The 18,706-nt window shown below is 39.6% G+C and overlaps 1 protein-coding gene across 19 annotated transcripts in view; it reads right to left on the bottom strand.

The window, feature by feature from the left end:
- The window catches only part of Plekha5 (pleckstrin homology domain containing A5), a 237,595-nt gene that overhangs the window by 21,986 nt on the left and 196,903 nt on the right, over positions 1-18,706 (bottom strand). For 11 of the 19 annotated variants that reach the window (XR_010043877.1, XR_010043876.1, XM_063238303.1 and 8 more), the window contains 5 exons: positions 13,279-13,314; positions 12,758-12,820; positions 10,936-11,016; positions 10,536-10,685; positions 1,045-1,146 (listed from right to left, as the gene is read on the bottom strand). Coding sequence is in view for 17 of the 19 variants with exons in the window: in XM_063238303.1 (XP_063094373.1) it covers positions 1,045-1,146; positions 10,536-10,685; positions 10,936-11,016; positions 12,758-12,820; positions 13,279-13,314 (432 nt within the window). In the remaining 2 variants the exon portion in view is untranslated. The remainder of the gene's footprint in view (positions 1-1,044; positions 1,147-10,535; positions 10,686-10,935; positions 11,017-12,757; positions 12,821-13,278; positions 13,315-18,706) is intronic. The other 8 variants (XM_063238302.1, XM_063238307.1, XM_063238304.1 and 5 more) reach the window with 1 other exon arrangement.

The following is an 18,706-nucleotide window of genomic DNA, read 5'->3' as shown; positions in this document are numbered from 1 at the left end:
ATTCGCAATGATCTTCCTGCTTCAGCCTCCTACGTGCTGGGGATTACAGGTGTGTGCCACCATGCTGGGCCTTAGTCTCTAATTTTTGTAGTTGCTACTAAAGTGTAATTTTAGTAACCCATACAGAAGCCACATCTACATGTGGATAAATTATTAAAATGAATAAAACTAAAAGTTAATTTCTTTTTAACAATAGCCATAATTCTCATGCTCAACAGCTACATGTGGCCAGGGGCTTGGGATGGCACAAGAGGACACTGGTGTTCTGAGTTGATCCTAAGCTTTTACTGTTGTACTGGTCTGTGAGGGGCACTAGGTCCGCAATGCAGACCATCTCACTCTAGGCACCAAGTGATTTTTTTTCCTTCAAATATACATTATCTCCATTCCTCAGAGCAACACTCTAGGGAGCTATTATTTGTTTTACAGGATAAGAAAACTAACCCTAGAACATAACCCTGAATTGCCTGTTTGCAAAGTACATTCTTTGTATCAAATGGTGCTGGCTCCCCCCATAATATGTCAGTCAAGACTGAGGCTGAACAGTTTGACAAGACATTCAACACAAAAGGGACTTAAATAATTTTTTAAAATTATTATTATTTTAAAGATAGGGTCTCCCTACATAGTCCTGGCTGGCCTTGAACTCACTATGTAGTTGAGGCTGTTCTCAAACTTTTGGCAGTTGTCCTCCTGCAGCCTCCAGAGTGCTGGGATTACAGGCATCTACCACCAGGCGTGGCTTTAAAATAATTTTTTACAACAACAAAATAAAAATAAAAAAGTCATATAACCTGACAGCTCATTACCAAGTAACCTGTGGACTTGTGAAAGACAAACAGTTGAGAAGGTCAGGAAGCTAGAGCACCCCAGGGGTACCACACACCCAGCCGCATAAAGAGCTCTTAAACGTGAGCCACAGAGGAATGCACAGCACGCAGAGCCTCTCGTGACAGCGGGCATGAGGAGGGACCGTCACAAGGTGGGCCATACAGCAGCAGTCAGAGTAGTTCAGATCCTGTAAAAATGATGACTGTTCCGCACCTGGACTTCGCCGAGGCGATCCAGCTGCTCCTGCATCTGGTTTCTGGTCACGGTCACATCATACTCCAACTTGTCGTACTCTCGCCACGCTCGCTCCAGCTCCTGAAAACACAGCGTCAGTCATGTTCACAGGGAAAATGTGCTGCTCAGGGTTCTCACCCCAGTTAGGACCATCCAGGTTTAAGAAAGCTGTATAGTTGATACTGTACAAAATAAAAATTTTTATGACTTTTCTTTTTTTCCTTTCCTTCTATAATATTTTACTGCACAACCTAAGTATTTTTACTGCATTGCTATTGTATTCAAATTTTGAGAAATAAAATAAAAATAAAACTCATCTATTAAACTCACCTATTATGCCTTTATGACACCAAAATATTTGAATCTACTATCTACAGAGCATTATTTTTAGGAAATAGTTTGATTTATTTTGGGGAATATGGTCAGTTTTTCTTTAAAGTAGTTTTCTAAAATGTGGAAGAGGCACATGTACACTCCTGATTGTCCTAGATAAGTTTCTCATGAATGGGCCAGGCGTGGTGGTGCCCATCTGTAATCCCAGCACCTGTGAGTCTGAGGAAGGAGGACTGCCAAGAGTTCAATGCCAGCCTGGGCTACATAGTGAATTTAAGGTCAATCTGAACTACATAGCGAGTCTGTCTCAACAAACAAACAAACAAACAAAACAAAAACAAGTTTCCTGTGAATAAAAATACTACTTTGTATTCTGGCATATTAGATTTTCAATAATACTAGAAGCTTCAATAGCTTTCTATAGAATAAATTCAACAGAAAAGTAATAAAATCAAACTAAATTTTGTCAACTATATGAACCCTTCAATGAATCTGCTCATAGATTCAGTAGAGGTGCTATCTGCCTGTGGCTTTCTCTTTGGGAAAAATAAATCACAGTCACATAAAAACACAGAGGAGTTTCTGATGCTTAGTCTTTTAACATCTTGCTATCTCTTGAATGCAGAATGGGTCCACTTTGTCCTGTTACAGGGGTGCCTTTCTGCGGGGGTGCAGCACCCCTCAGACACCCAGAAAGCTACACACCAGGGCAGAAAATGCTAAGCTGATGGCAGGCATGTGTATTTATCACTACTAGTGTGGCTTTAGCAAATATAAACTGACTGGACCAACAAGGACTACTGTAATTACATTAATTAGTGATATTGATCTCAGAACTTCACCAAGTTAGGAAACCCTTTCCTTGGGCTGAATGAAGCAGCCCTGGGAGCTATCAGTTTAACAATGGCAAGAAGTCTCAGGGTACACCAGGTCTAGGGGTGTGGCTCCAGGGCACATTACACTTTAGGTTCAGTCCTTCTGCACCCTCCCAGGCATGGGCACACAGGCTCCTTTTAAAAAAAAAGCAGTAGTACAGGTCACATCCTCAAAGCCCTCTCCCTCTCCCGATCCCTTGCTAGGGACTGAACCACGAGTGCCTGCGTTGCACAGCACTTTCTCATTTGAGACAAGGCATGGCTAAACTGCCCAGGCTGGTCTTGAACTCTCAATCTGCCTCCTGGGCAGCTGGGATTACAGGTGTGCACCACTTAGATCGCCCTGAAGGTTCTTGTTTGGTACCAGGAATTGAACTCAGGATCACATGCTTGCCAGGCAGATGCTGTGCCACTGAGCTGTATCCCTGCCCCAGCACCGTTTTTCCTCTAAAGATTCTTTGAAGAGTTACTTTAATTTGTATTCTGCAACTATTTTAAACTTACTTTAAAAAAAAGTTAGGGGGCTGGGGATTTAGCTCAGCAGCATAAGCACCTGCCTTGCCAGCAGGCAGTCGTGAGTTTGATCCCTGGTACTGATAAAAATGAGAAAGACAAAAAAAAAAAAGTTAGGTAATGAGGAATTATTCAAGGAGCACACTTTAAAAAATTAAAACGAGGGGCTGGGGATTTAGCTCAGCAGCATAAGTGCCTTCCTTGAAAGCAGGCAGTCGTGAGTTCGATCCCTGGTACCGATAAAAAGGAAAAAGACAAAAAAAATAAAAAAAATAAAACAAGTGTTATTAAAACTTGGCCATTGGAATAATTGCTTTGTGAATTTAAAAAGATTTCCTTAAGCAGGTTTTAAAGTGAATTATATTGAGTTAAAAAGTGGCAAAGAGATAAAGCACCAAAAATTTTATCATCTCCACATTATATAGATAATTTAGGGAGTCTATTAAGCAAGTTTTATAAGAATTAAATTTTAAAAAGGCAAAGTGATAATGGACTAAAGACTTTTATCTCATGTACATTAAGTAAATAGGAGTGTTGGCTTCAGTAAACTTTTTACTTGAGTAAATATGAAAATTGGTCTTTTTTTAAAACAAAATTTGCTTCTAGCCATCTTTGAATCTGCGTGGATCACAAAAGCTGAGCATTTCCAGTGGGCCACCGGCTTTAGAGAGGGCAAAGTGAGAGTGACAGTCATGGAGATACAAGAACAATGCAAGATGCTGGAAGCCTTGTGCTCCTAGAGAAACACAGGACAAAGATCGAGAGAGATGACTTCATCTACACTACAGGAATGAAGACACATAATAGGCTTCTGAACTCTCGCTGCACTGTTTGACCCCAGACCCACAATCCTGCTGGGCTGACCTCTGTCTCCAACAAGTCTCAGAGCTGGACAGTGACACAACTTATGGGGGTGGGGATGGGGCCAGAGGGAAATGACCACGTTTCCCAACATGCGGCTGAATATTTTACTCAAGAATTTAATATATAACAGGTGTGTTCCCCCAGTCCTGTAATCCCAGTTATTCAGGAGGCTGAGGCAGGAGGATCACTTGAGCCTAGCACCTGAAGGGCAGCCTGGGCAACGTAGTGAGGCCCTGTCTTGGAAAACCAACCAATCAACCAACCAAAACAAAGAAATAAAGAAATTTAATAGTTTATATGAGTACAAGACTAAAATCTCTCTCTGTTTTTTTTGAGTCAGGCTGTCCTTAAACTCTAGGTAGCCGAGGCTGGCCTCAAACTCACAGCCATCCTCCTGCCTCAGTCTTCGGAGTGCTGGGATGACAGGTGAGTGCCACAACATGTGGCCCTACAAAGGTTTTAAAATGCAAGGTCTTTAGAGAGGAAAGAGATTTGCTACTGTGATGGCAGGAAGGTTTTCAGAAATGAGATTAGTCTATGTTCACAGGGTGGAACAAGGAAGTCTGAACTGTGGTTACCTTTCTCATAGTCTATACTGATAAGATCAAGCCACTGTGGGGAAAAGAAAATATCTAGCAGATCCAGTATACTCAGATGCAAAAAACTCAATGAGGAAGGCCAGCGGGAGGTACTTGCCAGCTACTCAGAAGGAAGAGGCCGGAAAGCTTTAAAGTTTGAGCCCAACCTAAACAAACTGATGAGACCCAGTGTTAAACTGAAAAATGTGCAAGGGGCTGGGATCAATCCCAGCACTACAAAATGAAGTGAAAGGAAACAAAACAAAACGAGGATTTCAATAACTAACTATACTATAGCGCTCACCAGTAGATACATATTATGCTCTTTATTAGGTTTTAAGATTAACAATGCATTTCCAAGTTTATATTAAGAACTTTCCTTTCCTCTCCATAATCAATGGCGATCCACAGCAAGGCTACTCATGGGAACAGTTACACAACCTGCTGAACAGCCCTCAACAGTGTTCCTTCGCTTCTCTGTTTCTATTATGCTGCCTACTGATTTAATAACCAAGTAAGCAATTATTATGCTTGTAGCCAAGAGAGAGACTAGTTGACTTTGTACGCTTGTGTCTCATTTAGGGTTTTTGAATTTCATCTAAGAAGTGTCAATTTCATTATTTTGATTCCCTCTCTTCTCTCTGTCTCTGTCTTTTTGAGACAGTGTCTCCCTATGCAGCTCAGGCTGGCTTTGAGCTCATTTTGTAACCAGGCTGGTCACCAACTCACAACAATCCCCTTGCCTCAGCCTCCTGAGTGCTGGGATTTCAGGTATGCACCACCATGCCGGGTCTGATTTTATATTTAAACATTAAACACAGGGCTGGGGAAGCACAGTGGCATAAGCACCTGCCTAGAGAGTGCAAAGCCACGAGTTTGATCCCTGGTAAAAAAACCAAAACAAAACATTAAACATACAGCTTTGGAAAAGAACTGAGAACTTTTCAGTTTTGAAATGGTGCAATAGTATATATGTAATGTGACTATGTATTAGCTACAATATACACAGAAAAGTTAAAATACAAGAAGATTAAAAAAAAGATTTTGTTGCAACTCTGCTGGGCATTTTTGTGGATTTAAAAAAAATTCCTTTCCACACACACAATGGAAATTTCCAAACACAAAAGTAGTGTCCATTACCACCACCCCCCCACTGCTAAATTTGACTGGCTTTAAAAAAAAAAAAGTAGTGTCCACTACCACCTAAACTCAATAGCCATCAGCAAATCTTTTAAAATTTGCAATAGTACCAATTCAAGGCCTCATACATGCCAGGTAAGCAGTCTACCACTCCATCACATCGTTCGTCCTTTCTGAGACAGAATCTGCCTAAATTGCTTAGGCTAACATAGGTCCCCTGCTTCAATTGCATGAACAGCTGGGATTATAGACATGTGTCATTTTGCCTGGGTCATGGTGAATCTCTCATTCTGGAGATGCAGAACTCAGGGCTAAGGCCCTGGGTTCAGTCCCTGGGGGCAGGGTGGGGAGAGCTAAGTATCTCTGTGGAAGAGAAGCAAATTAACTAGGCATGGAGGAGCACACCTATAAGTGGGAAGTTGTGGCAGGAGAATCCCCATGAAATCTAAGGCCAGTCTGGAATACATAACAAGATGTTGTTTTACATGATCCTCCCCAAACCCACCCCCAACAAATAGGAAAGCAAAATTGTTTATTTCATTTCACAGTATATCAAAGAATATTTATTGACAAATGTCTCAAGTTTATCCTTCTTTATGACTGAGTAGTACTCCACTGTATTAAAAAACCACATCTTTATCCATGTCTAGGTTGATAGGCATTTGGGGTGTTTCCAATATTTAGCTATTACAAATTGTGCTGCCCCGCAAGCGTCCATATATCACTGTGATCTGATGCTTCTAATTCTTTTGGGAAGACCCCTCAAAGCAAAATATCTGGGTTGAATGGAACCTCTAGTTCTAGGTTTTTGAGGAATCTTCACACTGATTTTCACAGAGCTTGCACCACTGTACACTCCCACAACAGAGGAGAAGGGTTTGTTTTTCCCCACAGCCTAGCCAGCATGTTATTGGTTAATTTCTTGATAATAGCCATTCTTTCTGAGGTGAGGTAGAATCTCAGCGCTGTTTATTCATTCTGTTGGTAGTTTCTTTTGTTGTCCAAAGTTTCTTTTTTTTTTTAAAGATACATTCTCCTCATGTAGTTGAGACTAGCCTTGAACTTTCTATGCAGTCCAGGCTGGCCTTGAATGTGTGGTGATCCTATTGCCTCAGCCTCCCAAGTAATGGAATTGCAAAATCTTTTTAATAAGAGACGTCAGATGTTGATTCTTTGTGATATTTCCTAGGTAATCAGGATTTTTTCATAAAGTCTTTGCCTACACTGATGTCTTCAAGAGTTCTACCTTTTTATCTCTGGTAGATTTAGTGTTTCTGTTTTAATATTTTACCTTTCCTCCAGAGAAGGTGACTCCTTTGTCAAAGATAACGTGGCTAAGTATATCTGGAGTTTTTCTGCATCTTCTAATCTGTTCCATTGCTCATCAGGTCTGTGTTTTTGTTTTATTTGGTCTTTTTTGAGACAAGGTCTCACTGTGTAGTTTAGGCTGGCCTCAAGCTCACTCTGTAGCCCAGGCTGGTTTAAACTTGCAATACTCTTCATGCCTCTGCCTCCCGGGTACTGAGATTGCAGGTGTGCACCACCATGCCTGGGTAGGTCTGTTTTCTTCCCCCTGGTACTATGTCATTTTTAGTCATGGTAGATTTGTAGCATAATTTCAAGATAGGGAATGTGATATCTCCTGCCTCACCTTTGTGGCCCAGAACTGCCTTTGCTATTCTAAGTCTCTTCTGGATCCAAATGAATTTTAAGAATGTTTTCTCTAGACCTGTGAGGTATGCCAATGGTACTTTGATTGGGATTGCATTTCTTCCATCTGGCAGGAGAGCAGCAGCACCGTGAGCTGATAAAACACACGAGTACATCTTTTGCTGTTCCCAGTCGGGGCCACTGTGGGCTCCCTAAGCAGGTGGTAACAGCAGCAGGCGTCCCTTGCCCATGAGGCTCCTCAGCATCCCTTGGGGAGCTGGCTGTGAGGGAAGGTGCCGAGGTGAAAGATCCTAGGACAGCCCTGACTAAAAGGTGATGGCTACCCCAGCCCCAGGCTGTAGTGGGAAACTCGGAAGCTGCTCGAACCCTGCTGCCCACTGTAGTAATCTGGCCAGCAGTGCAACTTTTACTGGATTCTCATCTTCCCGGCTTATTCCCCATTCCCTCTTTCTGAAATTATCCTCCAAATAAAGTGTCTGAAACCAGCTGCTCATCTCAGACTCTGCCTTCAGAAGGGAATGCAAATCTAAGACTCACTGAAAAACGGATCTGAAGGCATAACAATTATTACAATTCTTCTCTTCAATCAGGTTCAGATACAGAGAAGTGGCAGCGAGGCAAGAATGCAAAGGCGACAGGCTCTGAATTGTAAAGTACCTGTGTGATGATGCACGCTACCTAGAGAGGATGGTGAGTCAGGAATCAAATAATCTTACTCCACGTGGAGCACTGCTTTCTGCACTTACCCCTCGCCAGCAAGGGTTTGTGCACCTCCATGGCCTACAGGCTGAGGTGGTTCTCAGAAATGAGATTTTGATCTGGGAGGTGCTACCATTACACCCCTCTGCTTGGGGCTCTGAATGAAGCTGAATCAACCCCAGCAACTCTCTGAGATTCTGCCAGCATAAATGCCATTCAAACTGAAATCTAGTCAACATTCACCAAGTGCCAACCATATGCCCACTATGATGCTATGCACATACTGACATTTGTATCCTTAAGCTACAAATATAAATAAGTTTACATAGAGGCACCAATAGTGCAGTTTGTATTCTATGGGGTAAGACATGTCTTAGAAGAACACATTTGGAGGGTCTGTCATAACTGATAAATGTTCAAGGCAAGGGAAAAAACCCTTGGAAGGTAGCTACACAGGATAACAACCTGAAAAAGAGATTCAGATGAGATTAATTTCTATTAGGACTTTTTTTTTTTTTTTTTGTGGTATCGGGGATTGAACTCACAATCTCACACTTGTGGCAGATGCTTATGCCACTGAGCCAAATCTCTGGCCCTATCTATTAGGACATTTTGAACAAACTTCCCATCAGTGTTGAAGTTCATTTTATTCATTCATTTTTTATTTTTGTCTTTTTTGAGACATGGTCTCGCTATGCGATTCAGGCTGTGCTTGAATTCACTTTGTAGCCCAGACTGGTCTTGAACTCACAATGATCCTCCTGCCTCAGCCTCCCAAGTGCTGGCATTACAAGCGTGTGCCATGCTGGGCTTTGAAGTTCATTTTAAAAGCAAGCAAATTCCTAGCCTACTGATGAGATTTAATTTACTAAAAATTCAGTTAGTAAGGGAAAGAATTTCCTAAACTTGAGATTCAGCTAGGTGTGGTGGTGCATGCTGTAATCCCAGCACTTGGCAGGCTGAGACAAGAGAATTGCCATGAATTTGAGGCTAGCCTGGGCTACATAGCGAAACTCTGATCTTAAACAAACAAAACAAATTGGAATTTAAAGAACAAACACTAAAACACGATACAGCTTCACAGAACAGCCTGCCGTCTTGGTGTGATCCTAGAGACGCTGAGCGTTTCATTAGCTTGGCTCTGACAGCTTCATCTTTTCCCATCTCATAGTCTCGATCCTCTAACGGGAATCTTCTACGTGAGTCAGCCTGCTTGTTCCATTTCCTGCTTCTGCACTTGCGTCTCTCCCACTCTCCTCCGGAGGTGGTTGGAGGTGTAATGCCCTGTGTGGATCACTCTCTGCTTCTCCTTTCCTCCCCACAAAGCTTACTCAGTTTGGTATTTTGCTTCTTTTCAGCGCTGGACAAATGCTCCATCACTGAGCTATGTTCCCAGCGCAGTGACTACTTTCTTGTAGTTAATATTTCACATGCCTATGTTTTCTTTCTGACTACATTATAAACCTCCACATAGAACTATGGCCTCAAGACTGTGATAAGACCTAGACTGAAGTCCTCTTATGTATTAGCTTTGTAATCCTGGGTAAGTCATTCTGTTCAATTATTCATCAAATTTTTAATGCATATCCCTGCAGTGCTGAACATTAGAGCAACTCTGATGAATGACACACGCCTTCACAACAGAAAAAAATGCTGATTTTTAAAATGTCTGTAACTATAATTAAAAGACTCAAAAGAGACAGGGAAACAACAGTGTTTTTAAAATGGCAATAGAAATGTAAGTTATTTAAGAATCACGAAAACTAGGCTTTTTTTGAACACCTCACTGTATAGTTTAGGCTGGCCTTGAATACTGTAAACTGGCCTCAAACTTACAGCAATCCTCCAGCCTCAGCCTTCTCAGAGCTAGGATTACTGGTGTCTGCTACCACATTCAACTAAAAACAAACAAACAAATAAATAAAAAACAAAAGAGATTGCTGATTTACCTTAAACCATGGCATAGTACTTCAATACCTAAAAACCAAAATAAAAGCAATATCCCCCCAAATAAAAACAACCAAACCAAAAATATAAAACGTCCCCAAGATAAAATGAAACAAAACCAAGAAACAAAATATTTGAAACCTTACTTTGGGGTTCAGAATGCAAACTCTACACAGGTTCTGGCCCTCGCCAGGCCCTTGGTAGAAGGGAGCTACGGTCCCAGTGGCCCCAGAAGGTACAAACAAGGGCGACAGCTTTTTCCAAGGCGGCTTGTCAAGACTTCAAAGGCCTTGGCGGTGCTTACTAAGCTAGAGATGACAACATGATAGGGTCTAAAGCACCCTGCTTCATCTCCCAAACACTCAGTGAATTCAAAGTAGGACTTCTGGAGGCCTGATAATCTTAAAAGACTCTAAAGTCACGGAACTATGGGTTAGAAGATTCTGCTAATTATACTGTATCATCTAAATTTGGACCACACAGCAGTTACAGCATGGTAACATCGATATTTTCTCATATGCTTCGAAAGGTATTTTTTATTAAAATGAATTAGCAGATTGAATTCAGTTTCCTAAAATTTACAAAACACTTACTTTTGCTTGTTTTTCAAGACAGGGCTTCGCTATCCAGTTCAGGCTAGCCTTCAACTCACAGATCCTCCTGCCTCAATCTCCCGAGTGCTGGGACTACAGGGGTACACTACAATGCCTATTTATTTAATGTAATAGATCTAATGCATTTTAAGAAATTTTGGCTGGGTGAATATTTCTTGTTATAATAATAAAAAACACCCCTTAATGCAGCCCAACTAAATAATCAGCTGCCCAGCACGTCGGGGACTTTTACTTACGGCAGTGGCCCGGGAGAGCTCGCGACAGGTGCTCAGCAGCCCGTTCTGCAGGTCGTCCCGCTGCAGCACCACGGTCTGCACGGCTGCAGGGTTGTCCGCGTGCATCTCGATCTCCTGGCTGGCAGACAGCAGGGCTTGCTCGAGCGTGTACTATTATGATGAGAACAATTATAATTAATGTTCTGCATCATTGAATTAGTTCTTTTTACTGGAGTCATCAGTGTCTTTTTTTTTTTTTTTTTTTTGTCTTTTTCTTTTTTATCGGTACCATGGATCAAACTTACAACTGCCTGCTTGCAAGGCAGGCGCTTATGCCGCTGAGCTAAATCCCCACCCCCCTGGAGTCATCAGTGTCTTACAAAGTAACATCCACTGCAGTTAATAAACAAAATTGTCCTACTTTTTCCTTGTGGAGCTGCTGAAGTTTCTCTTCCAGAGCGTGCACCACTTTATCTTGTTCACACAATCGGCTTAACTTGGCCTAGGTTGCAAGAGAAGATGTCATTTGCTGGCAGTTTTTATTTTTCTTATAGGTAGGCTGTAGGTAGGCATTGAAAACCATAGAATATCAAATGAGGTAATTTTTATTCTAATGAGTAACATCAAATTTAAAATATAGCTTATAAACATAGAAAAATAATACACATGCAAAGAAAAAGCATTTCTACCATACTATTTAATGTACATATTTCAAAATATCCTTAGTTCATGATTCTAATATTTTTTTTGTTGTTATTTCATTTTTTTGGTACCGGGAATTGAATTCATGACCTCACACTTGTCAGGCAGGTGCTTACATCACTGAGCCAAATCCCGAGCCCCTGATTCTAATGCTTTTAATACAGTGAAGACATCTCCTCCTCAGCTACTGGATAAACTAAGCTAAGGGATATACACAGTGGTAGTTTTGCTTTTTGTTTTTTTTGAGATGGGCTCTTACTATGTAGTCCAGGATACCCTTGGATTCACCATGGAGCCCAGGCTGGCCTCCAGCTCACAGGAACCCTGTTATCTCAGTCTTCTGAGTGCTACAACAGGCATGTGTCACTATGTGTCACTGGGTGTGTGATGGCTGTTCATTTGTTTTTGACGGGGGTGGGTGGGGTGGGGGGTGGGGTGTCTTGCCTCAAACTCTCAGTCTTTTGGCCGCTGTCCCAAGTAGCTGCCACCACCCCTAGATGCATATACAAACAATCCTTAAATATAGTAGTAAAAAAAAAAATTCTGCTTTTAGATAAAAATAATTTGCAATAGTTTCCTCCCACCCCATAGTGACGGGCATGGAACCCAGGGCTTCATGCAGGATAGCTACATCTCGGTTCTAGTTTTAACCCAAATTCTCAGTATTACCCGTTGTTTTGACACAGGATCTCACTATATAGTTCAGGCTGGCTTCAAACTTGAGCTCCTGCCTCGGACTCCCAAATGCTCAGGTCAGGCATGTGCCACTACACCTAGCTAGTAGTTGCCAAGTTTTAAAATGACGAATGTAGTGCCTTGGAGGCTGAGGCAAGATAGTTTTGAGTTTGAGGCCAGCCTGGGCTACAAAGTGAGTTCAAGGCCAGCCTGAACTGCATAGTGAGAAGAAGAAAAAGAAGGAAAAAAAAGTGTATGAGAAGGTTCTATAATTTTGATAGTACAAAACTCTAATTCTGACGTCTCAAAACAAAAAACCTGTCCTAAACTTTAAGGCACACTGACAAGTAAGCTAGAATTTGACCCTTTGCCCTCTTCACTGTTTGCCTATTGAAATGATTATCTGCGTTCTGTCAGACAAGACTCAAGCTGTGTCCATGGGAGTGAGGAGGAGGGGAACTTGTGGAATAACAACAGGAGCAGGAGGGAAGAGTATCTAGCTTATCTGCAGCCTCAGGTAGGAGTTAAAAGGGAAGAACTCAAACAGGAGCCCTAACTGAATTTCAAGGCTGGTACTAATTCTAAAAGACACAGTCATGTTTGTTTCTAGACCTCTACAGCGGTCTTTAATCAGTAAGTCTTTTAATGTGCATTTAAGTGTTGTTCAATACACACAGCTGCACCATGGGGGTGGACAGCCCTAGGGAGTAAGTGGTAATTTATGTGCTAGAAAAAAAAAATCAATTTAGTTGATGTTAAATAAATTTTGGATGCATAGGAAGAAGGTCTTTGGTCACTGCTTATTTGCAGTATTTTGGCAGAGACTATTATAGAGTGCTGGCAATAAATATTATAATAATACTTACATCAATATCTATGTCTTCAGGTCTGTATTTGTATAATGTGCCTCTACATTCATCTTGGGAGAGCTATAAGAAGAAAATGCCATATAGCAACTTTAAAGGTCAAATTTAAAAACAGTCTATACATTTATATTAAATATATAACAATATAACAAAAATGGGATTTTTATGATTCTTGTACTTTTAGAAGTTTAATTCAAACACAGACCATTACAATAGAAAACTTAACAGTAATACAGCAAGAAAGATACATAAAAAAGAGGTTAACTTAAGCTTAAGCTTGTCAAACAATAAGCTGGCCAAGCAAAATATACAGCACCTTACATTTTCCATTTTAAAGACAAACATCACTGTCATGAAAAATTGATGAATACAATCATAGCAACTGTATCCAATCAAATATTTGAATCAAGCATACTTTTGCAGTCAAAACCTCCCTTCCCGGCATACACGTAAGCACACGCTGTGTATGTGCACATCTCAGCACAGCTGTACACATACACGGAATAGATAAACACACATACACAGTAGAGACTTATCTTGTTCTTCTGTCTTAAGAACTAAAAGACAATGGAGGAAAAGGATGGGTTTAATTGAAAAGAGGAAATCATTTGAAACCTCATAAAACTGAAGGCTATGGTACAAACTATTGATACAATCACAGTTCATAAAAAGTTTGTATGGGTTGGTTGACACCATTTGTATTACTGCAAGAAATTATTATTCAGTGTTTCTGAACATTCTCTATTGGGCCTCTTCCAGCTACCTCTCAGCCACAGAACCCCGGGCTGCTGACTGTGTGTCCAGCTCTCAAGGGCCATCTCAGCCAGCTCTACCCCAGATCACAGCACAGCTTCCCTGGGCAGCCCCTGCCTTGCCTCTGGATCCTGAACTGGCTTCCGGACTGTAGCAAAAACATAGTCTCAGTGGGGCTCATCGTGTGCTTACTTAACAGCATGCTTTTGCTTAAGGTGGGGATGGGAATAATATACTCCAACAATAATGTAGTTTGAAAAACTAATTTTCACACATACCTACATAAGTGCATACAAATGTATAAATGACAACACATGTTCACTCTGTAAAAAACTGCTTGACAGATCAGATCTTTTGTTATTGTTTTTTTTTGTCTTTTTCATTTTTTTTTTTTTTTTTACTTTTTATCAGTACTGGGGATTGAACTCACGACCTCGTGCTTGCAAGGCAGGCGCTTATGCCGCTGAGCTAAATCCTCAGCCCCCTGTTGTTTTTTTGGTTTTGTTTGATTTTTTAAGACACGGTCTCATTGTGTAGTTCAAGTTAGCCTTGAACTCATGATGTAGCCCAGGCTGGCCTTGAACTCACAGTAATATTCTTTCTTGTCTCAGTCTCCAGAGTGCTGGGATTACAGGCATGTGCCACTACCCCCAGCAATAGTTAGATCTTAAAATGAGGTATAATTTTAACTGTGGATTCTGAATGGATCTAGAAATGTGAGGATCAGAAGGTTAAAAATATAAGCATTCCAAACATAAAAAATGCCTTGGATTTAACAGGTCCCATTTCAAGACATAAATTTCACAAACCTCATGCAAATGAATCTGTGGCTATTTTAGGGTATGTGCAGTGATTGTTAAACCACAAAACCTTCATAGAGATGAACATTACATGAAAAATGAATTTAATGGGCAAAACACATGTTAAAGATAATCCAAGAATGTTCTGAGAAGTATCATTATTGTAAATTCAAGCACCCAGATCTATGGAAAGAATTTATACTACTGAGAAAAGTAATGCAAAGTAAGTTTTAAAATGTTTCGACTCATGATTTTAAAAAAGGAAGATAATGTTAAAATTACATTTTTCACACATAAGAAATAAAGATGAAGGATCTTAAGCTATTAAAATGTCACAATATACTTTAATATTTAAAGTTAAATGCAGAACAGCTTTACTAAACCATGGAATTTGACGATAGTGAACAGTGTTATACCTACGTCAAAATATGAACTGCATCTTATCTCCTACTGTCAACAGAGAACTTATTAGTATGTTAAAATGGAAACTTAGGAAATTGTAGTAAGTATTTAGGGAAGTGGTATAAAATTTTTATTTAGGGGATCTTACTGCAGATCTATTTTTGTATCAGTTGGCACAGTATTAAAACTATCTGCTGTGTAGTAAAATCTTTGAGTAATATGTCCTTATGGCCATATAACCATTTTACACATATAAATCAGAATTTTTATACCTCTGTTGTTAGTACCACTGACATTTTTCTTTAACTCTTCTATCTTTGATATTTATTAGATAACTAACCAAATTTTTTAACCAACCTTCTCCTACATACAATCTTTGTAAGTCAGAAGGAAAACATAAGAAAACAAGATTATTCTTCAAAAACTTAACATTTATTTATTTTATTTGTTTGTCTTTTTCTTTTTTATTGATACCAGGGATCGAACTCATGACCGCACACTTGCAAGGCAGGCGCTTACGCTGCTGAGCTAAATCCCCAGGCCCCAACAACTTAACATTTAAACACGTTCTATTTTCCACTACTGATAATTGCTGATGCTATTTTCAAAGAAAGACAGGTATAATTTGTTAGGAAAACCAATAATAAAACTTTCACCCAGGATTGAAAAGTTTGCTGTTCTGGCATCGTTATGAAAATTCTAGTAAGAAGAAAAATATAAATTTCATGAGTATTCTGATTAACTTGAATTTTGAGTATTTAAATTCATGTTTTATCACTTTTCATCTTATTTATTTATTTATTTATAAAAATGGTGCTGGGACAGAACCCAGAGCTACATTCCTAGCCCTGTTTCATCATTTTTCAAATTTGTCTTTAGCAAGAAAGTTCTGGTTTGATAATTCTTGTCTGATGAGGTTGGTATTGATTGACTGATTGATTGACTGACTGGCTGACTTGAGAGAGGTTCTCTCTACTCCTGAGTCCTGGAGTTACTGGTGTGACCATGCCCAGCTATTTTTTTAAACATGCTTTGGAAACACTAAAAAAGCAAATGAAAAAAACACTCTAGGCAGGCATGGTGGTATATGTCTGTAAAACCAGCACCTGGGAGGCTGGGGCAAGAGGATCGCTGTGAGTTCAAGGCCAGCCTGAACTACAAAGTGAGACCCTGCCTCACCCCTTTCCTCCAAAAATCTAACAAAACAACCAAAAAGGCTATCAATTATGTAAAGTTAAGCAGTGCTCAAACTTCTTTCAAATTGTAAAGTTTATCACATAGATCTTACTGTCTATATTAGAACAGATAGTGACATAGTTTATTGAAAAAGACAGAACCTTTTCATAATAGATATCGTTTGCATATTTAAGTTTTTCTTTAAAGCTTGCTGGGCATTGAACCCAGGGCTTCATGCATACTAAGCAAGTGCTCTCCCAATGAGTCTGACATCACCAGGCACTTCTACTATTTTCTTTTATAAGTTGGTGTGGCATTAATTTAAAACAAAATTATTCATGTTGATTAAAATTTAACTTTGATATCACTGAGGTATGTGAAATATGTATGTGTATGAATACCCATACGATTCTACAAGCAGGAAGATATTTCTGAGCAGTATCTTTAGGCTTGATGAGAGAACACATTATATCCAATTAGGGCTCAACAGTGCCTGTAGAATGACAGCTATCTGTGATGTCTGTATCTTTTTTTTTCTTTTTCCTTTTTATCGGTACCAGGGATCAAACTCACGACTGTCTGCTTGCAAGGCAGGCACTTATGCCGCTGAGCTAAATCCCCAGCCCCAATGTCTGTATCTTTAGACCAATTATTCATCAGGCAATTAACTTCACTAATAGTAATCATCTTTAAGACTATGGTATAAAAATTTAATAAAAGGTAGTAGAATGATAAAGGTGAGGATTTTTTTCAACTATCTGCTCACTTATGTAGCATTCAGCTTTTGTTTTGTTTTTGTTTAGTTTTTTTGTACCAGGGATCAGACTCACGACCTAGTGCTTGCCAGGCAGGTGCTTATGCCGCTGAGCTAAATCCTTGACCCTTGTTTCTGTCTTTTGAGACAGGGTTCTGCCATGTAATTCTGGCTGATTTTTTTTTCAGGCTGATCTTTGAACTCACTATGTAGCTCATAGCAATCCTCCCAAGTGCTGGGATTGCAGTTGTGTGCCACCATACCTGGCGGCAATAGTTCAATTTTCATTTAACCAATTTTAAGGAAATTTCTCCCTAGGGAACTTCTCATGTATGCGAGCAGTTAACATAAAGGTCTTCCTTCCTGGGGAGGAAAAACAGAGCAGCTATGTTTTAGAACAAAACAGGCCATAATACATTTTGCTACCGTACTAGCTATCAAAAACTTGTGTACAGTGTCAAACTTTCATGAAGATTTTCTTTGCTAAGTTGTGATGAAATCTCAGGGAAAAAATAAAATTTCATTATTATAAGCAGAGCTAAAGAATCATCTCTGTCACTTTTACCCACTATAGGTGCTCTGGAATAATTAAGGCTAAAACAGAAGACAGCCTGCGGCCATCCAGCCTCCACAGCAGTTTCCTCTGATTTCCTGGGCTCTCCTGGTTCTGCCTGTTCACACAAGGCTGTTGACAGATACTGATTTTCCTGTTTCCTACAATTTTAGCTTTTTTTCTTTTAAGTGTTAAGCGAAGAAATATACAAATCTACTGCAGGGATGTTGCAACTGAATTAATTTAAATCACCAATGACTTCTACATTATCCACCCTAAAAGTTGGTAAGTACTAAAAAAATTAAACCTAAACAAAGCAGAAAATCCCAGATTATTCTTTTCTAAAATATGAAAAATGTGGAAATGAAAATACTATTATAATGCCCCTGATGTCATTTCAATTTAGAATTCTATAAGGCGATACATTGTACTGTCAGTTCCAAACTCTGAAATGCTATTGATTTCGGAGTAAGCGCTGGGGTTCTCAGGCGGCCCTGTGGAATGGAGTGTCGAGGTTCTATTATCCAGTGACTTTAAGAATTGAAAGATTCGGGGGCTGGGGATTTAGCTCAGCGGCATAAGCGCCTGCCTTTCAAGCAAACAGTTGGGAGTTCGATCCCCGGTACCTATAAAAAAAGGAAAAAGACCAAAAAAAAAAAAAAAAAAAAGTAAAAAAAAAAAAGAATTGAAAGATTCCCTTTTCTTTTGAAAAGTAAAGCTGTTTAACTTTAAATATTTAATATTTTATCTCTGCTGCAAATTAAAGATGACTTTTAGTTGTAAAATGTATTTTAAATATTCTGAAAAAAATGGGTTCAAAAACAGGAATCATGTCCTCACCAGCTGTATCGATCTTCTGGTTTCTAGGCCCCAATGCAAACTCAAAGTGCTTCTTTTTACTAGGTGCTTTTATACTTTTTAATCAAAATCCACATTCATTTTTCATGTTAGTTAACATTTTTCTTCTATATGGTTTTCTAGTATTTTAACAGGTTATTGGCCAAAGTAACTTGAGGGTGTTCAAGAGGACGACGCTGATGTTGTGAAACACACAGCTAGGAACACTGAGACCATGAAATACAAAAAAATTGGATAAAATGTGTATGGCTTCTTTTGCAGATCTGCAGATTACCAAGGTTCCTAAATGAAAGCCAGGTAGCTCCATGACACATATTTTGAGTTAGAGAAAAGAATGGGGTAAGATATGATTATCCTGATGGACTGTGTACAGATGAGAAGATACAGGAAGAAGATATCCCATATGTTAAGAAATGGCTACTGTTAGGTTTTACCCCATCTAGTTCAGAAATTAGATGTAATTACTTTCATACAAACACAATGTATTCCTAAAACACTGGCATGGGAGAGATGCCCTAGAAGGGAAAACAATTTTACAAAGCCGTTTCCATAAAAATCAGCTGTAATGCCCTTCAGGATTAATAAAAATATATGGAACTGTAGTAAAAATTTCACAAATGTACTGCAGACCTCCAAGTACATATCAATCAAAT

This window comes from Cavia porcellus, unplaced genomic scaffold (genome assembly GCF_034190915.1).
Source record: "Cavia porcellus strain 051 isolate PalLab524CR breed Dunkin Hartley unplaced genomic scaffold, mCavPor4.1 scaffold_27, whole genome shotgun sequence".
In the NCBI taxonomy this organism is placed as follows: domain Eukaryota; kingdom Metazoa; phylum Chordata; class Mammalia; order Rodentia; family Caviidae; genus Cavia; species Cavia porcellus.
This window is presented reverse-complemented; position numbering and strand designations above follow the sequence as displayed.